The following is an 18,446-nucleotide window of genomic DNA, read 5'->3' as shown; positions in this document are numbered from 1 at the left end:
TTTAGAATCAACATGCCTTTAGAGTTTTTGGCTGCTATACATTTCCATATGATAAGCCACTTTGTTAAGCTTTCATTTGTGGCCAGGTCACCTCTGAAAAAGTGGACTTAACCTTGTAAAATAAAATAGTTTAGTTTAGAATGTGGATGAGTGAATATGTGAGAGAGTGTATGAGTGTGTTAAAGTGAGAGTGAATGTGAGTGAGTTTTCATAGTTTGTATGTTCTCCATCTGATCTGCATGGGTTTCTTTTGAGTTCTCCGGTTTCCTCCCATAGCAAAAAAACCCATTGTAACTGCTATTGGCCAAATATCCCAAACCTGCAAATGACTCGATTGGGATTCGACACAGCAACATTGCCCACCACCACCACCACCACAAACACCTGGCCAGTCCCTCCTGAAAAATAGTCACGAGATGCAGTGAGACTACCCTGAGTAAACGAGAGCAAGGGGCAAATCATGAACAAATGGTCATCTACGGTTGACACGGAAGGTGAAAAGGTCTGCGCTCTTGTCCGCTTGTGCTGCATGTGCAGAGATGGATGCCGATGAAATCCTGACGTATGAGGAGATGGCGCTGTACCACCAGCCTGCGAACCGCAAGAGACCCATTGTGCTCATCGGGCCTCCCAACTGTGGCCGCAACGAGCTACGAACGAGACTCATGGAGAGTGACGCGGACCGTTTTGCTGCCGCAACGCCCCGTACGGTCTCGCTCGTTCACTTGCTCGCTTGCTCGCTCACTTGCTCGCTCATTTGCTCACTCACTCGCTCACACAGTAGCACACTCGCTCATTCATTCACATACACTCGCTCGCTCACTCATGCGCTCACTCACACACTCGCTCACTCAAACACTCGATACTCACACTCAGTAACTTTCTCACACGCTCGCTCATTTACACACTCGTTCACTTACTCACACGCTCCCTCATTAATGTGCATTCGCTTGCTTGCTCAATCACACACTCGCTCATTCACAAACTCGCTGACTCACTCACATGCTTGCTCATTCACGTACATTTGCTCGGTTGCTCATTCGTACACTCACACGCTCGCTCACACTCTCGCTCATTCACGCACTCCCTCATTCACACACTTGCTCATTCACACACTCGCTCGCACACTCAACAACAACAACCGCCATTCGCCACTAAGTGGCGGTGATGTCACCACGACGCTTGTGCCAGGGTATGTGTACGTTGAGGCCACGTGAAGTGTTGAACGCCCGCTGGCAGGAGGTCACGGGGCAGACCCAGGTGCCACGGGTCAACTGACTGGACTGACTGAGACGACTGGCTGATGCACCACCTGTGCCCCCTACTGTGCCAACTTGCTGTGCTTTCTCCACCCGGCGCTCCGCTCGTTGTGAGCGTCGCTCCTCCACCCTCCGTTGTTGTTGTTGGAGGGCGACTGCCTCCAACTGTCCAGTAGCGTCCTTCACGAGCCTCCTCCACAGAGGCCGATCTTGGCACCGCTGGTACCAGTCATCAGCAAGTACACTCAGCTCCACATCCTCCTGTACCACGTCACTCCATCTCTTCTCTAGCCCGTGTCACACCCGTTTAGCCCCCTCTGTTTAGGCATGCGGTGACTGGGCATGCGGGCTACGTGATTTAGCCAACACAGCCTTGCCTGCCGGAGGAGCTCACCAATGGGACTTTGTCCAGATCTTTCAAGGATTTGTGAGCTCCTCACGCAATCCATCCTGGTTAAACCCAGGATGGATCGTAGGCAGGCCAGCCTAAATGTTTCTAACCGGCGAAGATGTGCCATTAGGGGGGTCCACGTTTTGCAAGCGTAGAGAAGGGAGGGAATTACCGTGGCCGAGAAGACCTGAAGCTCCGTGCGGAGCGACAGACCAGGTAACTTCCACACAGCATTACGCAACCGATGAAAAGATATTGCCGCTCGACTGATTCGGAGTGAGACCTCTGCTGTCAAACCGGAGCCGGTCATGAGCACACTGCCCAGGTATGGGAAACTCTCCACTCTCTCCACAACTGTCCCATCACCAATTGAGAGCTGTGGGGTGGAGTGTCCGATGGTACAAAATACCCAGGCAGGTGCTTAGTTTTGGTGGGGCTGATGGTAAGGCCCCACCTCTTAGTGGCACGCTCCAGGTTCAGCAGCAGCGCCTCCAACTCCTCCTCTGAGTGAGAGGCAATTACCAGATCATCGGCATACATAACGTGGTTGACTAATAGGAAGCCATCTCTTGACCGCAGCCGGACATCGATCAGCCTCCCATTGTATCTGTACCAGATGGAAATTCCTCCGGTACAGCCATCGAAGGCTTCACGAACTACGTGGTCGAAAAATATGTTAAATAATGTGGGAGCCAGAGGACATCCCAGTCGCACCCCAAGGTGAACAGGGAATGGCTCCGGCTCCCGGCCACGTAGTTTTACCCGGCCCGCTCACCATCATGAAGGTCTTTAATGATCATGAGCAGAGGGTCAGGGACTCCGAAAGTACAAAGAATAATCCAAAGCCCAGGCCTACCGATGGTATCATAGGTCTTGACCAGGTCAATAAAGCAGAGATGTAGGTTTTGTTGGAATTCCCTATACCCCTGCTGTAGCAGACGGACAGGAAATATGGCATCTGTGCAGGACCGCCCTTTCCTGAAACCGCATTGGGGCTCTGCAAGCCTCTCCTCAGCGTGCCTGGCAAGGCGATGTTGAATAATCCTTGCCAGGACATTTCCTGGCACACTAAGGAGTGAGATGCACCTGTAGTTGTTACAGTCTGTGCGGGATTACCAGGGCATCCTTCCAATCCTGCGGAACCCATCCAGTGGTCCAGACTGTTATTATGATGTCATGTAGGACAGTCTGTGCACAAACGCCACCCTCCCTCAGCATTTCGCTTGGGAGATCATCTCGGCCCCGGTGCCTTTCCTGGTCTCAGAATCAGGATCGCCTTTAGGACTTCTGTAATGAGCGACTTCCGCGACACGTCGTGTAGAGGGTACTCTCTTCTTTATTCACATTCGGGCACACCACAAGCCAACCTTATCCTCTTTCTTCTCCGAGTACACACGTAGATATTAGCATCCCTATAGGCTACACGTGGTCGATCCCACAGCGTGGTTCCGTCCGCTAACTCCCGGCCCCACCATTGGTTGACGGCGTGCCGGAGAGGGTGGTGGGAATTCGCAGGAGATCCGCCACGTGGTCGAATGATGGAGAAAGATGACGGCAAGCATCGACGCAGTCCGGACCCAAGGCTCCCCACACCAACCAGGAGTCCTCCTTCACCTCCACTTATATTGCCACAGGCACGGCTAGGCTCCGCCTCCGGCCACGCCCTCTCGTGGAACCTTCTAGCAGGTTCCCGGAGTATCTCGGCCAACCCCGCCCTTTACCTTTGGCCCAAATACCTCTCTCTTCGGGATTGGATTATGTTTATAGTGGTGCCTGTACCCATGCTTCCCTTTTCCAACCAGTAGATGTCACTATGTCATTACACTTCCTCAACAGATGGCACCTCAGCCAGCCACTCACAGGGGATGACTTTTTCTAATATTTGAGACACCGCAGCCTCAGCAGGGTCATCCCCACTTTGTCCCACGATGTTTGCCATGCCAAGGGATTTCCCCTCCCCTAAGATTTCACAGAAATACTCAGCAAATCTGCAAACGTGTTGCTGGGGTCGGAGATTGGATCACCATTTTTTCCCCTAATGATGGTAATAGGTGTGGCGCTGCAGGTTACTTTTTTGATGGAGTTAAATAGCGATTTGTGATCGTCGGCCATTGAGGCAGACTCCATTTCCTCAGCAACCCGCGACCACCACCCATCCTTGCAGCGCCTCACGACTCTCCAAACCTCCGAGCGAAGGCTGCGGTAAGCCTCCTAATTCTCTGATGTGGGATGCTGTAGATGATGAGAGTGGGCCTGTCGCTTTTCTCAGCCAGCCTGAACACCTCCTTTGTCAGCCAGGGTCTCTGAGGAGGTCTGGACCGTGTACCCAAAGCAGCCATTGCAGCTGCATGAGCCACAGTCCTAAACCTCGCCCATTTCCCCTCAACATCTAGAGGAGTGGGGGATGATGCCAATCCCAGCCGCAAGCGATGATGAAATTCTAGCTTGCAACTTTCATCAGCTAGCTGAGACCAGGCCACCTTGGGTTTGAATGGGGTCCTGGGTGTACACCCACCACGGGATGTGAAAGAATGGCAGGCGCATCTTACATGACAAGTCGATGGTCAGTGGGCAGATCAGCTCCACAGTAGGTCCTGGTGTCAAGGACATGGGCCCGCATCCACTTGTCTGTCACTATATAGTCCAGCAGATGTTCTTGCTTGGACCCGGCATGCATCCATGATGTTGTGTGGATGCGCCAATGCCGGAACAGCGTGTTGGTAATTACAAGCTCATGGGCTGCACAAAAATCTAGCAGCCTCCTACCGTTGTTATTGAGCTGATCTGGCCCATGCTTTCCAATCACTCCAGACCAGGTGCCAGCATCATGACCAACTCGGGCATTGAAGTCACCCAACAGGATTACTCTATCCCGAGGGGCCACTTTAGCTAGCACCTGTGATAGGAGGTCATATAAGCCATCTGACTCATCGGCCTTGCCTGCATCCCTCCACGCATTTTTGTCTTCGGTGGGGGCATAAGTAACCACGACTACTACTCCTCACCTTTGGTTGATGGGAAGGTGAGCCCAAAGTAGTCTGGGGCCTACCGCTTCCCACACTTCACCGCCACGCTCCCACGCCCCTTCATTCTTTTGTTCAGAAGAAGAGCCACTCCCTGTTGTTTGGTCTCCTGCCCCGAGTAGAGGACTGTCCACCCCTCATGGTAGCAGGAGCCAGAGCCGGTCCACCGGACCTCCTGAATACTACAGAGATCCAGGTGGTACCGGTCCAGCTCCTGACAGAGGAGTGGCAGTCTCTCCTCCGCAGTGAGTATTCGAACATTCCACGTGGCCACCCTCAGTGGTTTTTTGTTGTTTCTGGACGAGCCCCGAGGGTAAAGATTCAATCTCTTGGCTCCGCCAAATGGTGTTTGTCCAAGAGATGTCATAGACGCCTGTATCCCCGGGGGCCTCCGGCACAAGCTTATTAATTAGATATTTTAGACGTGATTTTGTGGTAATTAATTGAAGGTGGAGGGGTTACCAGCCCCTCGCACCCATCCAGAGTCCCCATTTGGTCGCTGTGGTGGTTATAATTGCCATGAGGGGAATGGCCAATCTAAATAGGCCCTCCCCCCACGGCACTGCCCACCACAGCGTTGCCGTCCGGCACCACGAGGAGGTAGGGGGTTGTTTTTGCCGGGCTCACACACTCACACACTGGCTCACAGGCTTGCTCAAACACACCCTCGCTTGCTCGCTCAGTCACTCACATATACTTGGTCACCGACTTGCTCACTCGCTTGCACTTACTCATTCACTCATTCACACACTTGCCTTGCTCACTCACAAACTGTGGTGCAAAAGGCAAAGAGCCTCCTCCTTATAGCCTTCACAGACTGTTGGGGCAAGAGTTGTTAGCGAGCACTTTTGCAGGACAGCATGGCACATGGGATGGGTGGTAAGCACCACACATCGCATTAAGTACTCAATTAAGGCTGAGTCGACCTAGGGGAGGCCCAGGATCGGTTCTGGGTTTGTAGTGCAACGCGCTAATTGCTACACCACCGCTCCCCACACGCACGCAATCACACACTCACTCGCACGCACGCACTCGCACACACTCGCACGCACTCGTATGCACGGACTCACATACTCACTCACACACATGCTCACACTCATGCTCACTCACTCCCTCACTCGCTTACTCACACGGTTACACGCACTCATTTACTTACTCGCTCACACTCGCTCAATCACATGCTCGCACGCACACAATCACTTATACTATTGAATATTTTTAATACTGAATATAATAAACATTACGAACACAAATCTACTTACCTCAGCTGCTGATCGGTTGAAGTGCATGGAGCGATGACATCATGCCGTCTATGTTGCATGGGGGACCTCAAAGTGCCTTTATGTTGCATGGGGGTTGTCTTCTTGGCTGGTGCAGTGGGAGTGATGACATCATCCCTAGCAACCACTGTCATGCCAACAAGCATTGGAATCTCACTAGGACCCAAGTATTCCCTTTTTAATTTGTATGTTTTCTCCAACGGCTCTTCAGATCTTACGACGATCTCCGCCCGGTGGACTTGGGACGAGTGTTCGGGGGCGCTTTGTGTACTTGGGGCCCCTGATCGTTGTTTGTTGGCTCGCAGACACGACGCGTGGCATGAGGGACAACGAGGTGGACGGGCGCGACTACCACTTCGTGTCGCGGCAGGCGTTTGAGGCGGACATTGGAGTTCACAAATTCATTGAGCATGGCGAGTTCGAGAAGAACCTCTACGGCACCAGCATCGACTCGGTGCGACAAGTCATCAACTCGGGCAAGATCTGCGTCCTCAACCTGCACACCCAGGTGAGGAACACGCGGGGGTGGCGGCGTGGACAGAGTTTGACGATAATCGTCGTCGTCATCGTCATCATTGGCAACTAAAGTCAAGAGTGACTTCCTGCTGCTCAATTTAACATTGAGACATCGGTGCTCATCTCTTAAGAGCCCTGCACAGCCCAGTGGTGGAAATTCAAAATTCCTTTGGTGAGGGTGAATGAGTCTTGTCCAGAGGATAACCACCGTTGATTTCCGCACAAAGTGATCTTCATTACCATGGACCCCGGAGGGTGGGATGATGGGCCGAGGCAACCCCCAACCAGGACCTCACCTCGTGTAATCTTCTGATTGTAAGCTGCTCGCTATGTTTCAGAGGATCACGGTCCGAATGTAGCCCCTACCGCCCTGGTTCCAAATTTTCTGACTTTTGAGAATTTTCTAAGGGTGTATTAGCCATAAAAAAGAAAAATACACACCATCTGCTGCACAGTGGACGTTAAAAGATCCCCGTGACATCATTCGCAAGGGTCGGCCTTTGTGTGTTGGTGTCATGGTCCAAATTTGAAGACTTAGCTGCAAATTGCTGGATTGAAACATAGGTGGCAATCATTGCCCCCTGACTTGGAAAACTTGGCAGGACATTCCTCAAAAAGCCATGAGACTCATCAGTGAGGCTTACCTGGTAAGCAAGGGTAGTAATAATAATGTAAACCTACGGGATGGCGTGTAAGTCCCGACACCTTACTGCTCAAGTTGGTGTCTGCAGATGTGCGTCATGCAGCACTAGAGATCACTGCAATGAGAGCCTGTGTTTGTTTGTTTTTTTCAGTCGTTGAAGCTGTTAAAGAATTCCGATTTGAAGCCGTACATAATTTTTGTGGCACCGCCGTCACAAGAACGACTCCGAGCCATGATGGCAAAAGAATCAAAGAACCCCAAAGTGAGTGCGCGTTTCTTGGGAATTAAATTTCACTTACGTTGGCAATGAAGCAACAGGTGTTTAACACTTAGGGCTATCATCATAACCATCGCTGGCCTGAACTCGGTGGCGAGATGTTAACTACCTCGCCTGGTATACAGGAGTTCGTGGGTTCAATCCCGTGTGATGCCTATATATTTGGAGTTTGCACATTCTCCCCGTGGTCGCATGGATTTTTCTCCGGGTCCTCCGTTTTTTCCCTCCATATTTAGAAAGATGCTTTAGAGTATTTGGCTGCTATAAATTTACACGTGATAAGCCACTTTGTTGCGCTATGATTTGTGACCCGGTCGGTTCTGAAAACTAGCTATATAGCTCAGTGGGCCTTATCTGGGAAAATAAACAAAAAAATCATTTAGTTTTAATGGTATAGTTTAATTAGACAAGACAAAAGTCAATGCGATGTTCTGCTCAATGAGCTTATTTCAAGGCATTGCATGAACCCTGAAATATCCGCATTACATTGTACTCGCTTTGCATTCTGGGAATCGGCGATGTACGTGGTGATGTTTCCGACGGCGTGCGATGTGCAGCCAGAGGAGCTGCGAGAGGTGATCGAAAAGGCCCGCGAGATGGAGCAGGGCTACGGCCACTACTTCGATGGCATCATCGTGAACGCCGACCTGGACAAAGCCCACCAGGAGCTGCTGCGGCATGTCAACAAGCTGGACACTGAGCCACAGTGGGTGCCGTCCTCGTGGCTGCGCTGAGCAAGCCCTCGAGAACCCCCCCCCCACCACCCCGACTCTACCGTGGCCAGCTGTCGATGCGTGTCATGCGGTGTGAATGTCTGTCGCAGTACGCTTTCACGAAAATGCTGCTGGAATTCGAGTTGTGCATTGCGGTGCCTTTCAACAGCACCGGCCGTTCACTCACTCCCCCCCATTTCCCACTGCCCAAGCTCCGCTGTTGGCCTCAACACGGCTGCTGACAGCAAATTTCACGAGGCCGCACGAGTCTAAATCCCGCGTAGCGTCGCAATATCGTTCCGTCAATGTGAAGGGTGCTCATGTTCATCCTGTTCACCACGTAGATCAGAGGAGTACCGCGCTTGGCTTCTGCGCAAGCACAGCGCTACCACGGAGGACTCTTTAATACAAATTTACAGAATTTCTGAGTCGTCGGCATACCCAGCATTCAACCGGATATTGCAACGTTCGTTGAAAGCGCTGCTTGGCTTGATAGTCATAACTTGATATGAGGATTTTTTTTTTATCAATTGGCTCGTGCTGTAGAGTCTGGTAGTAATCTTGGGATATCATAGGGCGAGAGAGACGTGTTTTAATACCTTAGGCCGCGGAATAATCTGAACAAATTTGTTGCGAAGCTAACCAAATTGTTACGTGGCCTAACCCAAAAATATATTATGAATCATATCGGCGGCGAAACCCTATGTGGCAAGTTAACATGATCTCAATCTTCGTGGAATCATCATCATCATCTCGTCTCCTACTTGCCGGTGCAAACGTGGGCTCTATGCAAAATTGGCCGCACTTAAAATATCAACACAAAGGCCTATTATTATTTTACACCAGTATAGATCGTAGCACCGGTGCGCGTATCATATCAGCATTTGCGTGTATGACTCGGGCGTAGACATCGGACCGCACCGTCGGTGTAGTTCGGTGGTGATGCTCAGCGGCCCCGGGAGTCACCAACCCAGAGGGGCTCCGTGGCCTTGATGGTTCCTTCAGATCGCGTCTTGGCCGAAGCTGTTGATGCCACCCACATTACAACACCGAGACTGATTTGTCAATTTAACATCAGCTGAGAAGCAGCTCACATTCTCGCTTTTTTATTATAATTGATTGGATGATTAAACGTTGATCAATATCTTTTGGACAGTAACTTGTTTAAAAATTTGCTATGATGACATAATGCCTTACAATTTTGAATGGTGAAGTTAAAGGTTATAACATCCACTTCACATTTGGTATATGAGAATTTCTCACTGAGACCATTAAGCAACTACAGGAATTGAACTAACTACAATTTAAAGTACCGGAACCGTTTCACTACCATGAGAGGTCTTCCGTGCAGCATTGTGCTGCCAGGAGAATTCTGAGTGAGCACGGTTCTCTTGTACTGATGATCGGTAATGGTTTTCTTGTACTGTTGATCGGTAATGGTCACTTGTACTGATGATTGGTAATGGTTAACTGGTACTGATGATCGGTAGTGCGCGTTTATACATGGTGCTCCGCTACGTTGAAACGTGGAGATACCACGCCTTGTAGAGCCCTCATCCTGGCAGCAAAGATATATAAATGTCCTCGTTGCTCAGACGAGCAGTGGGGCGGCACTCGTCTCCTTTGGTGGCTTTGAGCCAGTGGTGGAAATTCCACGTTGCCCTGGAGGGGTACAGTCTCTCCATTGGATGATCACATTGCTGGGATTCCCACAGGACTGGTGCTTATCTTAACCCTGGGGGATGGTCGGCTGAGTCGAGCAACGCAGACGTCAGCGTCGTGGAGAGTACAAGTAACAGAATAACTAAACAGAAGATGTGCCCCCTTTCCATATCTGTCCCTCCACATAGAATACAAGTATACTTTACTTTGTATGTATGCATGTTGAACTTATGTCGCACCATGCGTAGTCAACCGTGCTAATCGGAGCATTCCACCAGCCGCACGGCCTTCTGGGAATGGTTGAACTGAACGCATATCTCGGACCGACATCTAACAAAGAGGGTCCTTGCCTATAAACATCTGGCAGTTTATGAGCTTTTTTTCAAATAAGCCCGACGACACACTGAATGTCGAAACTGGCCCAGAGTTTACTTGTGTTGAACCATTGCTAAAATTCTGCGCTCCCAGGTGGATCTGTAAAACATTTATATATTTTTGCATATGTGGAGGAGGCATATGGTTGCTTATTGGTCTTGTCTCTTGAGTCAGCTTTGGCGAGCATGTTGGTGGTGATGGTGGTGGGAGTAGTGTAGCGGTTAGTGTTACGCTGCGCTACGAACCCGGCGACCCAAGTTCGATTCTCGCTCACGGCCACCAACAACATTGACGATTATCTGAACCGGTCATGGACCTCCCCTAGGTCGACTCAAATGAGTACCTGGTGTGGTGCGTAAAAACATCGCCACTGGGAAGACAAAGGCGGTCGGACGTGGTGTTGGCCACCCACCCCCTCGTGTGCTGTGCCGGCCTCAATAGGTGCTTGCTAAGAGCACTTGCCCCAACAGTCTGTTAAGGCTATATGGGGGATCTTTGTCTTTGCTAGTAGAGAGTGCATGATGGCGGTGGTGGTGGGGGTGGTGGCGGGTAGCGGTTGTGGTAGTGGTTGGGGTTGGTGGTGGTGACGGCGGTGGTGGTGTGGAGGCCCCGCTGGGCTGGTGGCCACTCCGTGACGCTGTGTCCGCATCCTCTACCTTGGCTCACAGAGGTGACGTTCCGCGTTCACACAATTGGCAGTGGCAGCAGCAACAGTGGCCGATATCTGGCAGCGAAACTGCCAAACGTGATTGTACGCTACAGATTTGCAACATTTTCCTGCTGCTAATAATTGGAATGCTTCGATAAGGCAGAGTTTATCTTGCACCATTGCCGCTGTATGCAATGAACATTTTGTGGAACAATTACATTTTTGATATTTTGGGTTTAGGGCATCTGTAAAATATTAATTTGAACAGATTACCTAAAGAAAGACGTATGTATATTTTTGTCGCAGAGGATCGTTTTTATAAAAGAACAGTAAATTATGCAAAATGTGAAGGGTTTGTCTAGCCAGATTTTAAAAGCATTACCAGTCCGAGTAAAATCACGCGGCCTCGTCGGTCGCTTGAGCGACCATCACGCCGCAACAACGAGCAGCAACTGCACAGTGCCGCAAATACGCAGTTGGTGAATAGCAACTGTGTTGTACTCGCAAGTTCAAACTCATTTCTAACAATAGGTTGTCACGCATCCTCGTGCGTCTCAACTCAGTGTCAGCCGTAACTTTAATAACAAGTGATAAATGGTAGGTAAGAGGTGTCATTGGAGTTTCCCCATGAAGCCTGCACCAGGTGCTGGACAGAGCAAATGTGCCTGGAAAACCTGGCCTTCACGATGACCATCTTCAGGCTATGTAGGCCCGTTGTATTGTTTCACCAATTTACACAAACGAAGTTACTGTTGTTGGTTTGTATTACCATTGAGGTTAGTTCTCTCCTGCGCCAAACTAATATAAACTGACTGGGAGCATGTGCTGGATAAATGAGTTGGGTTTTAGATTAAGGAGCCATTTCCATGAAGTAGGGCTCCCGTACCATGATTTCACAGTGCGCCGTGACGTTGCAGCACTGGCGACGGAGCAATATAGATTACCTGTTGATCCATCCATTGGGTTTCTATCGTCACGGACATTGAATCCAGTCTATTGATTCCCTCTACAATGAACCACGTAATCTGGCGGCAAACAACGATGTACATAAAATGTATTGCGTGCTAAAAACAAAGGTCATTATAATCGGAATTACAAGTCAAGCTTATTCTAAATCACATTCTTGTCTTAAAAATATCTTAATATTAGAGAAAAATCCACTATACACACACGAGTACTGTTCACACACATCCATTACATTTTTGTCATGGTCCATTCTAAAAGCTTGCGACGGCTGTTGAATGCGCGCCTATTGAGGCCGTCCAGTCTCCTCGCTGTTGATTCCGCATGTAGTCTGGCAGCTTTCTCTGTGTGCCCACTTAAAACTTCTTCCCACCGATGTTTACGTAGCATCGTGCTCACACCGGCCTCTGTAGAACATTCTCATCAACACAGCTGGGACCGCTGTAGTCGCCGCATTTAATTTCCTTGACAAGACGCGTTGGTTGGGCCAGCTCTAGCCCAACCCGTCAGCGGCCAACGCCTGCACTGAGAGGGTTAAAGAACTCCATATCGCAATACTTGAGGTGGAGACGTTGGGATAGTGCTTTAACAATGTAATAATTGAACACAGAGCTGGTACGTTTTTTTAACGAAATAAATATCTGGGAATAATTAGTGGGTGGTTTTGCCGAAAGTTTTTAGTTGGCGTTTTGAGTTGTTAAAAACAGCCGAGTATTGCCCAGACCACAAGGTTGACAAAAAGACATGCACTTTGGTGCAAAGTTTAAACGCAGAAAGGCGCCCCAGATGACGGCCCCGGCGGTCCGTGCCGTGTTCCTTTTCCCCCCGCCATCGTCGGTCCTCTCGCACCCTGCAGTGTTTGCCCCCCACCATCGCTCCCCCACCACCCCCACCGTCGTACTACAAGTCTCGCTACAGCCCCCCCCACCCCTACCACCCCCACCGTCGTACTACAAGTCTCGCTACAGCCCCCCCCACCCCCCCACCGTCGCTCCCCCCCCACCCCTACCACCCCCACCGTCGTACTACAAGTCTCGCTACAGCTCCCCCACCGACTTCTCTAAGTAAAACGACTCTAACCCACTTTGAAGATGCTGCCTGCGTGTGCCGGTCAGGGCAACCGCCCCGGGGACTTTGGGAGTGGGTGGATAAGTGGCCACAGGGACTGTGACGGTTTGTTCTGCGTCGAGTTCCCCCCCACCGCCACCACCCCCGGACGACGCGCGATCGGTTCGATCCACCCGCATTGGGACGTTAAGTCGTCTCTCTAGCTCACACGTTGTCTTCAACATTAAAACGATCGGCATCTTCTCGACGTGAAGCAGTCACTGCCGTGTTTAGAGTGGCAGGGTGGCAGCGCAGTTGGACGTACGGCACGAACTTCTTTCGTGCCGTACGTAGACAACTGTGCTCATCGGAAGTGGGGGGAAATTTGTGGCATTTGTGCCTCGCGGCAAAAATGGACCGAGGTTCGAATCCTGCAGTCCGGGAATCGGCATCAGTTTTCGGATGGCAGAAATGTATTTGTGCCGAGCTGTGGTACAGGTATTGTGGTGAACCTTATGGCAGTTTACTGCACCGTTTTAATAGACCTAGGCTGAGAAATTCTTCCAGGTTTGGCTGTGCTTGTTGTGGGGGTTAGAAATAGCCACTTGACTCAGTAGCCTAAGGCTTCTCACAGAATCACAGTTGCAGCGCTGTTTAAAACGCACCAGGGGTGATCTGAATAACCTTCTTCTCCAGTAAAGGATTTAGGAACGTGTGGAAATGTCTCCGTGGAGTTGGATTGACGTGCATACCGATGAAGATCGACCGTCGGTGACTGTTAAGCCCTGTAGTGAGCGTCTACAGGAAGCTTCACTCTCAGCAGCGCTGAACCTGCATGTAGCCAAAGCCTGGCCACCACCTCGTGAGGGCTTGCTGCGGGCTCTCGCTCGGGCCACACGATGGATGCTTCCTTGGCACCTTAGCACTGTGTCGCTAACGACTGGTTGTTTGCAGATAAGGCGGTGAGTTGAAGCCCACAGATGCGTCACCTTTTTGACCGTCAGGTGTATCGCAACCAGGCAGTTCGAGCAATAACCGTGCACAGCTGTTAATATTGACTGTAAACACATGTTGTATTGAAATAAATATAGGCTGGAGGAACCATGTTTGTATCCTTTAATTAATAATATATATTTAGTTAGGCAACTTAATGATCTGGCCAAATCTGTACTATAAGACCCTCCACCACTCGACATGGTTCAACAGTACGATTATTTCACGTGGGAATTATCATTGTCGTGTCAGCTCACCGGTGATTTGGAGAATAATTCTCAATTAAATTTGAAACTGTGCCAAAGCATCTTCAGGACAAGATCCAGAAACATTTGTGGAGGGTCTTACAACACAGATTTGGCCAGATCATTACATGTCCTAACCCCAAATGCAACTATGAATCGTAATACCGACTGCGAAAACCTGCTTGCTAAATTTGTTTGATTTGTTGTTGTTGGCTGACATAGGTTAACTACAACACTGTTGTTTTGGAATTATTTTTTCCCCGCGGGTAGCAGTGCTTATATTCAGAAAGCATTGCTTCCTCGTTTTGTGAGAGCAAAGAGCACCCAGGACTTAGCACGAGAGCTTCATGCAGCTCCTGGTCGTGGCAGTAGACCCCCTCATGTCCGCATCCATCGCTGGTTCCTTTGCTGAAACCATCGCTGGTTCCATCGCTGGTGCAATCGCCGGTTCCATTGCCGGATCCATCGCCGGATCCATCGCTGGTTCCGAGGATCGTGCACGAGTCGTACTGGCCACGAGCGGTCATTTCGGTTCACTTCCTTCGTGTAAAATCTTTATAAAATGTAAGTACAGTGTATAGCAATGTTACTCTTGAGTCTCTAATTTTAAATATATTGCAAAATAGTGTATATTTGACTTATTCATGAAGTTTATTCTATTGTTTAGACTTGCATATTATAATTCCTGTTCATATTTTTACGTAGTCACGTCTCTTTCATTGTCTCATGACTTCTCACGAGGCGATCACCAAGGTCGTTTTGCCGAGGAAGCGGAAGTTCGCACGTCACGTCCGACGTGTGAAATGATATCAACCGACTTATACTACCCATTCATTGGACACTCGTGAGTGAGGGGGGAGAGGCTTGCAGCGGTTTGGTTTTGGAATGAACATTTTATCGTTGGTCACCGCACACCGAGGGGAATTTGGGAATGTATTTTTCCTTTGTACAATGTTTTAAAAACTAGAAATGTAAACGAATCAGTATTACTGTGTAAAGGGTTGTTGTTAGCACATTGTGTGTTTTGTAGTGAACGTGTTCCATTAAGGTTGACGCTGTAAATCCGTTCCGAACCTCTCTGCGCTGCTTCATCATTCCACGGTTACAAGCGATTATCCAGCTATGCAGCTCTTGAGAGAATAACTCCTTTGGAAATTTCACAAATGAAACAAATAAAAGTATTCCCGTTGTTTTACTCTGCGTGTATTGGCTCTTTGCCGTTGTACTGCACGTGGTGTCTGTGCGTGTGAAGGGCAGCGAATGCCTAGCTTGTACCCACGTCACACACCCCGCAACGCCCAGCTTGTACCCACGTCACACATCCCGCAACGCCCAGCTTGTACCCACGTCACACACCCCCGCAACGCCCAGCTTGTATCCACGTTACACACCCCCGCAACGCCCAGCTTGTACCCACGTCACACACCCCCGCAACGCCCAGCTTGTACCCACGTCACACACCCCCGCAACGCCCAGCTTGTACCCACGTCACACACCCCCGCAACGCCCAGCTTGTACCCACGTCACACATCCCGCAACGCCCAGCTTGTACCCACGTCACACACCCCCGCAACGCCCAGCTTGTACCCACGTCACACACCCCCGCAACGCCCAGCTTATACCCACGTCACACACCCCCGCAACGCCCAGCTTGTACCCACGTCACACACCCCCGCAACGCCCAGCTTGTACCCACGTCACACACCCCCGCAACGCTCAGCTTGTACCCACGTCACACACCCCCGCAACGCCCAGCTTGTACCCACGTCACACACCCCCGCAACGCCCAGCTTGTACCCACGTCACACACCCCCGCAACGCCCAGCTTATACCCACGTCACACACCCCCGCAACGCCCAGCTTGTACCCACGTCACACACCCCCGCAACGCCCAGCTTGTACCCACGTCACACACCCCCGCAACGCCCAGCTTATACCCACGTCACACACCCCCGCAACGTCAGTTCCCACAAGCCCTCAGGACAATGGCAGCCACGATCACAATCAAAATGTGTGCATGTTAAATGAAACCATATATTGTTGACAATCAAAATCAAACACAGCATATTAAATCAAACAGCAACAAATAACAACAATAATGATGAACTTGTATTTTGCGGCGCTGTTCATGTAGATTGTAATCGGAACGCCGCTGTAGAGTTTTCACGAACGTGCGGGAAGGGGCAGCCAGAACCAACAAAACCAACAATTGCCCAAGACTAAAACAGCAACATCGAGCGCTACCGTTCCCTTGGGCACGATATGAAGCTGCGCTCGCAAACGCGAGTCACTTCCTCGTTCATTCTCATGGACTGTCACTGAAATACAACGGCGTTTGTAAATGTTCGCCGCTTGTTGTAGAGGTTCGTGGTTTTGAATTAGGCAGGTCGCCCCGGTTATTACTGCCAGGTTTATTATCAAAATATAACCTTTTTTGCCAGTTTCAAAGGATGAAAAAATAAGAATAGGTTTTACCCTTTCTGGCAATAAAACAGCTGTTAAGATGTTCAAACACGTATATAGAAACATTTTTAAAGGAATCAAGTCTGCATTAATCACACGTACTTGTAGTGAGCATGCAAACAAACATGCTCTGATAATATATGCATTGTCTTTGAAACTGATTGGCCTACACCAGAGGACAGCCTTCTTTAGGGCCTTGTCTCACCAGTGTCAAACCAGAGAACACCAAAAGGCGAACAGTACAAAGACAATGCACTGAGAGCATTCATATCTCGGGGTGAGTAGCTACAAAATGGGACCTTTTTGCCAGTATCAAAGTATGAAAACATAATAGGTCTGACACTGGTGAGACAAGGCCCTCAAGAAGGCTGTCTCTGGTGTAGGCCAATCAGTTTCAAAGACAATCCATATATTATCAGAGCATGTTTGATTGCATGTTCACCACAAGTACGTGTGGTTAATGCAGACTTGATTCCTTGCAAAAGGTTTATTATCCATAAAAAATACTGTGCTGTCCGCTTCGAAGTGGGGGTTAAAGATCCCCCAACGTCGTTCCAGACGAGTGCAGCCATTTGTGCCGGCGTCACGGTCCACATTTTTCATTCGGAAAAATGACACTGCCCATTACTCAGTTGTTATCACACGCAGTGGCGACATTGCCTCCTGCTGTGAAATCACAGCAGACTCTGAAACTGCAGAAAGCTTGGCGCCTTCCTTCATAATAACCCTCTTGTGTAACAACGATAGTGCCAATACCAAGTGTGCCAGGTGATAGGACTTTCGTGCTTTGGGACCGGCCCCTGGGTGTCTGGCAGTGCCAAGTGTGGCCGTGGGGTGGTGGGGGGGTGGACCCTACTGGTTGATGACGCGCTCTATCCACAACATGAAGGGAGCCGTACGCGTGTACACGCCGGGTTTTCCCGCGTCTCCGCAGCCGATGCCCCACGACGTCACTCCCTGCAGCACCCAGCGCTCGGCCTGCATGCACACCAGGGGGCCTCCGCTGTCTCCCTGCAGCCAACAACCACGCGGGTTCGAGTGTAAAATTGATTTGTTTAAACGCATAGCCATGCTCCCCTTGCACAAGAGACATTGCACCAGAGTGTGGAGTGGGCTCAACACGGTGGATGATTGTTTCGGTCACGTGGGATTACGCTGCCTGTGTTCCATGTGTGGGAGTGGATAGGCTGTTTCCTGCACGTCTGTGTGAGTGAGTGAAACACATAGTTGTAGGATTTTGCGACCAATGTTATCCGTAAGAGCTTTTTTTGGGTTAGGTCGCGCAAATATAAATGTGTCGTTAAACCCGCCACCATCCAACACAGCCAATTAGTAAGGTTTGTCGCGTGAACAAAATGTGCCAATTTGTTACTACTTCAGCACACCGGTGTGTTGGAGAGTAAACCCACAACATTTACAATTACTTGCTATGTCGGGTTGTGGCGGGTTAAGTGGCATTTATATTTACGAAATCTAACCCAAGAAAAACGTCTTATGTGGGTGAGTGTATCTGCTAGTCATCTCAGTCAACCCATAGCATCTGTAATGGAGCCTTCGATACTCCACGTGGCCTCAAAGTGCACCTAGCCTGACAGGAGCGCCATGGTAACGTCACTGCCCCTTAGCGACTATTGTTGTTGTGTGTGTGCGGAGCGGTAGTGCACTTGTAGTGATTCAATCACAACCGAAAATTCCTGACGTTATGGACACAGCGTGCATGACAGAGAAGACCAAAAGGCGAACAGTACAAAGACAATGCACTATGAGAGCATTCATATCTCGGGGTGAGTATCTACAAAAAAGTATCAAAGTATGAAAAAATAATAGGTTTGACACTGGTGAGACAAGGCCCTCAAGAAGGCTGTCTCTGGTGTAGGCCAATCAGTTTCCAAGACAATGCATATATTATCAGATCATATCACATCAAGCGGCTTGCAGCGTACAGTC

At 49.9% G+C, this 18,446-nt stretch overlaps 2 protein-coding genes across 3 annotated transcripts in view; one reads left to right on the top strand and one right to left on the bottom strand.

Annotated features, from left to right (window-relative positions):
• The window catches only part of PALS1 (protein associated with LIN7 1, MAGUK p55 family member), a 38,437-nt gene extending 23,206 nt beyond the window's left edge, over positions 1-15,231 (top strand). The window contains exons 12-15 of the mRNA XM_032962555.2: positions 538-705; positions 6,259-6,461; positions 7,264-7,374; positions 7,947-15,231. Of these exons, the coding sequence (XP_032818446.1) occupies positions 538-705; positions 6,259-6,461; positions 7,264-7,374; positions 7,947-8,123 (659 nt within the window). The 3' untranslated portion in view covers positions 8,124-15,231. The remainder of the gene's footprint in view (positions 1-537; positions 706-6,258; positions 6,462-7,263; positions 7,375-7,946) is intronic.
• An 815-nt stretch (positions 15,232-16,046) lies between these two features.
• Positions 16,047-18,446, bottom strand: part of LOC116947091 (plasminogen-like) — a 44,457-nt gene continuing 42,057 nt past the window's right edge. For both annotated transcript variants that reach the window (XM_076070405.1, XM_076070407.1), the window contains exon 19: positions 16,047-17,510. In XM_076070405.1, coding sequence (XP_075926520.1) covers positions 17,352-17,510 — 159 coding nt within the window. In that variant the 3' untranslated portion in view covers positions 16,047-17,351. The remainder of the gene's footprint in view (positions 17,511-18,446) is intronic.

The sequence above is a fragment of the Petromyzon marinus genome, chromosome 29 (genome assembly GCF_048934315.1).
Source record: "Petromyzon marinus isolate PM22_M1 ecotype Great Lakes invasive population chromosome 29, UKy_Petmar_22M1.pri1.0, whole genome shotgun sequence".
Taxonomy (NCBI): Eukaryota; Metazoa; Chordata; class Hyperoartia; order Petromyzontiformes; family Petromyzontidae; genus Petromyzon; species Petromyzon marinus.
Note: the sequence above shows the minus strand (reverse complement) of the source record. Positions and strands in the feature narration are given on the sequence as shown.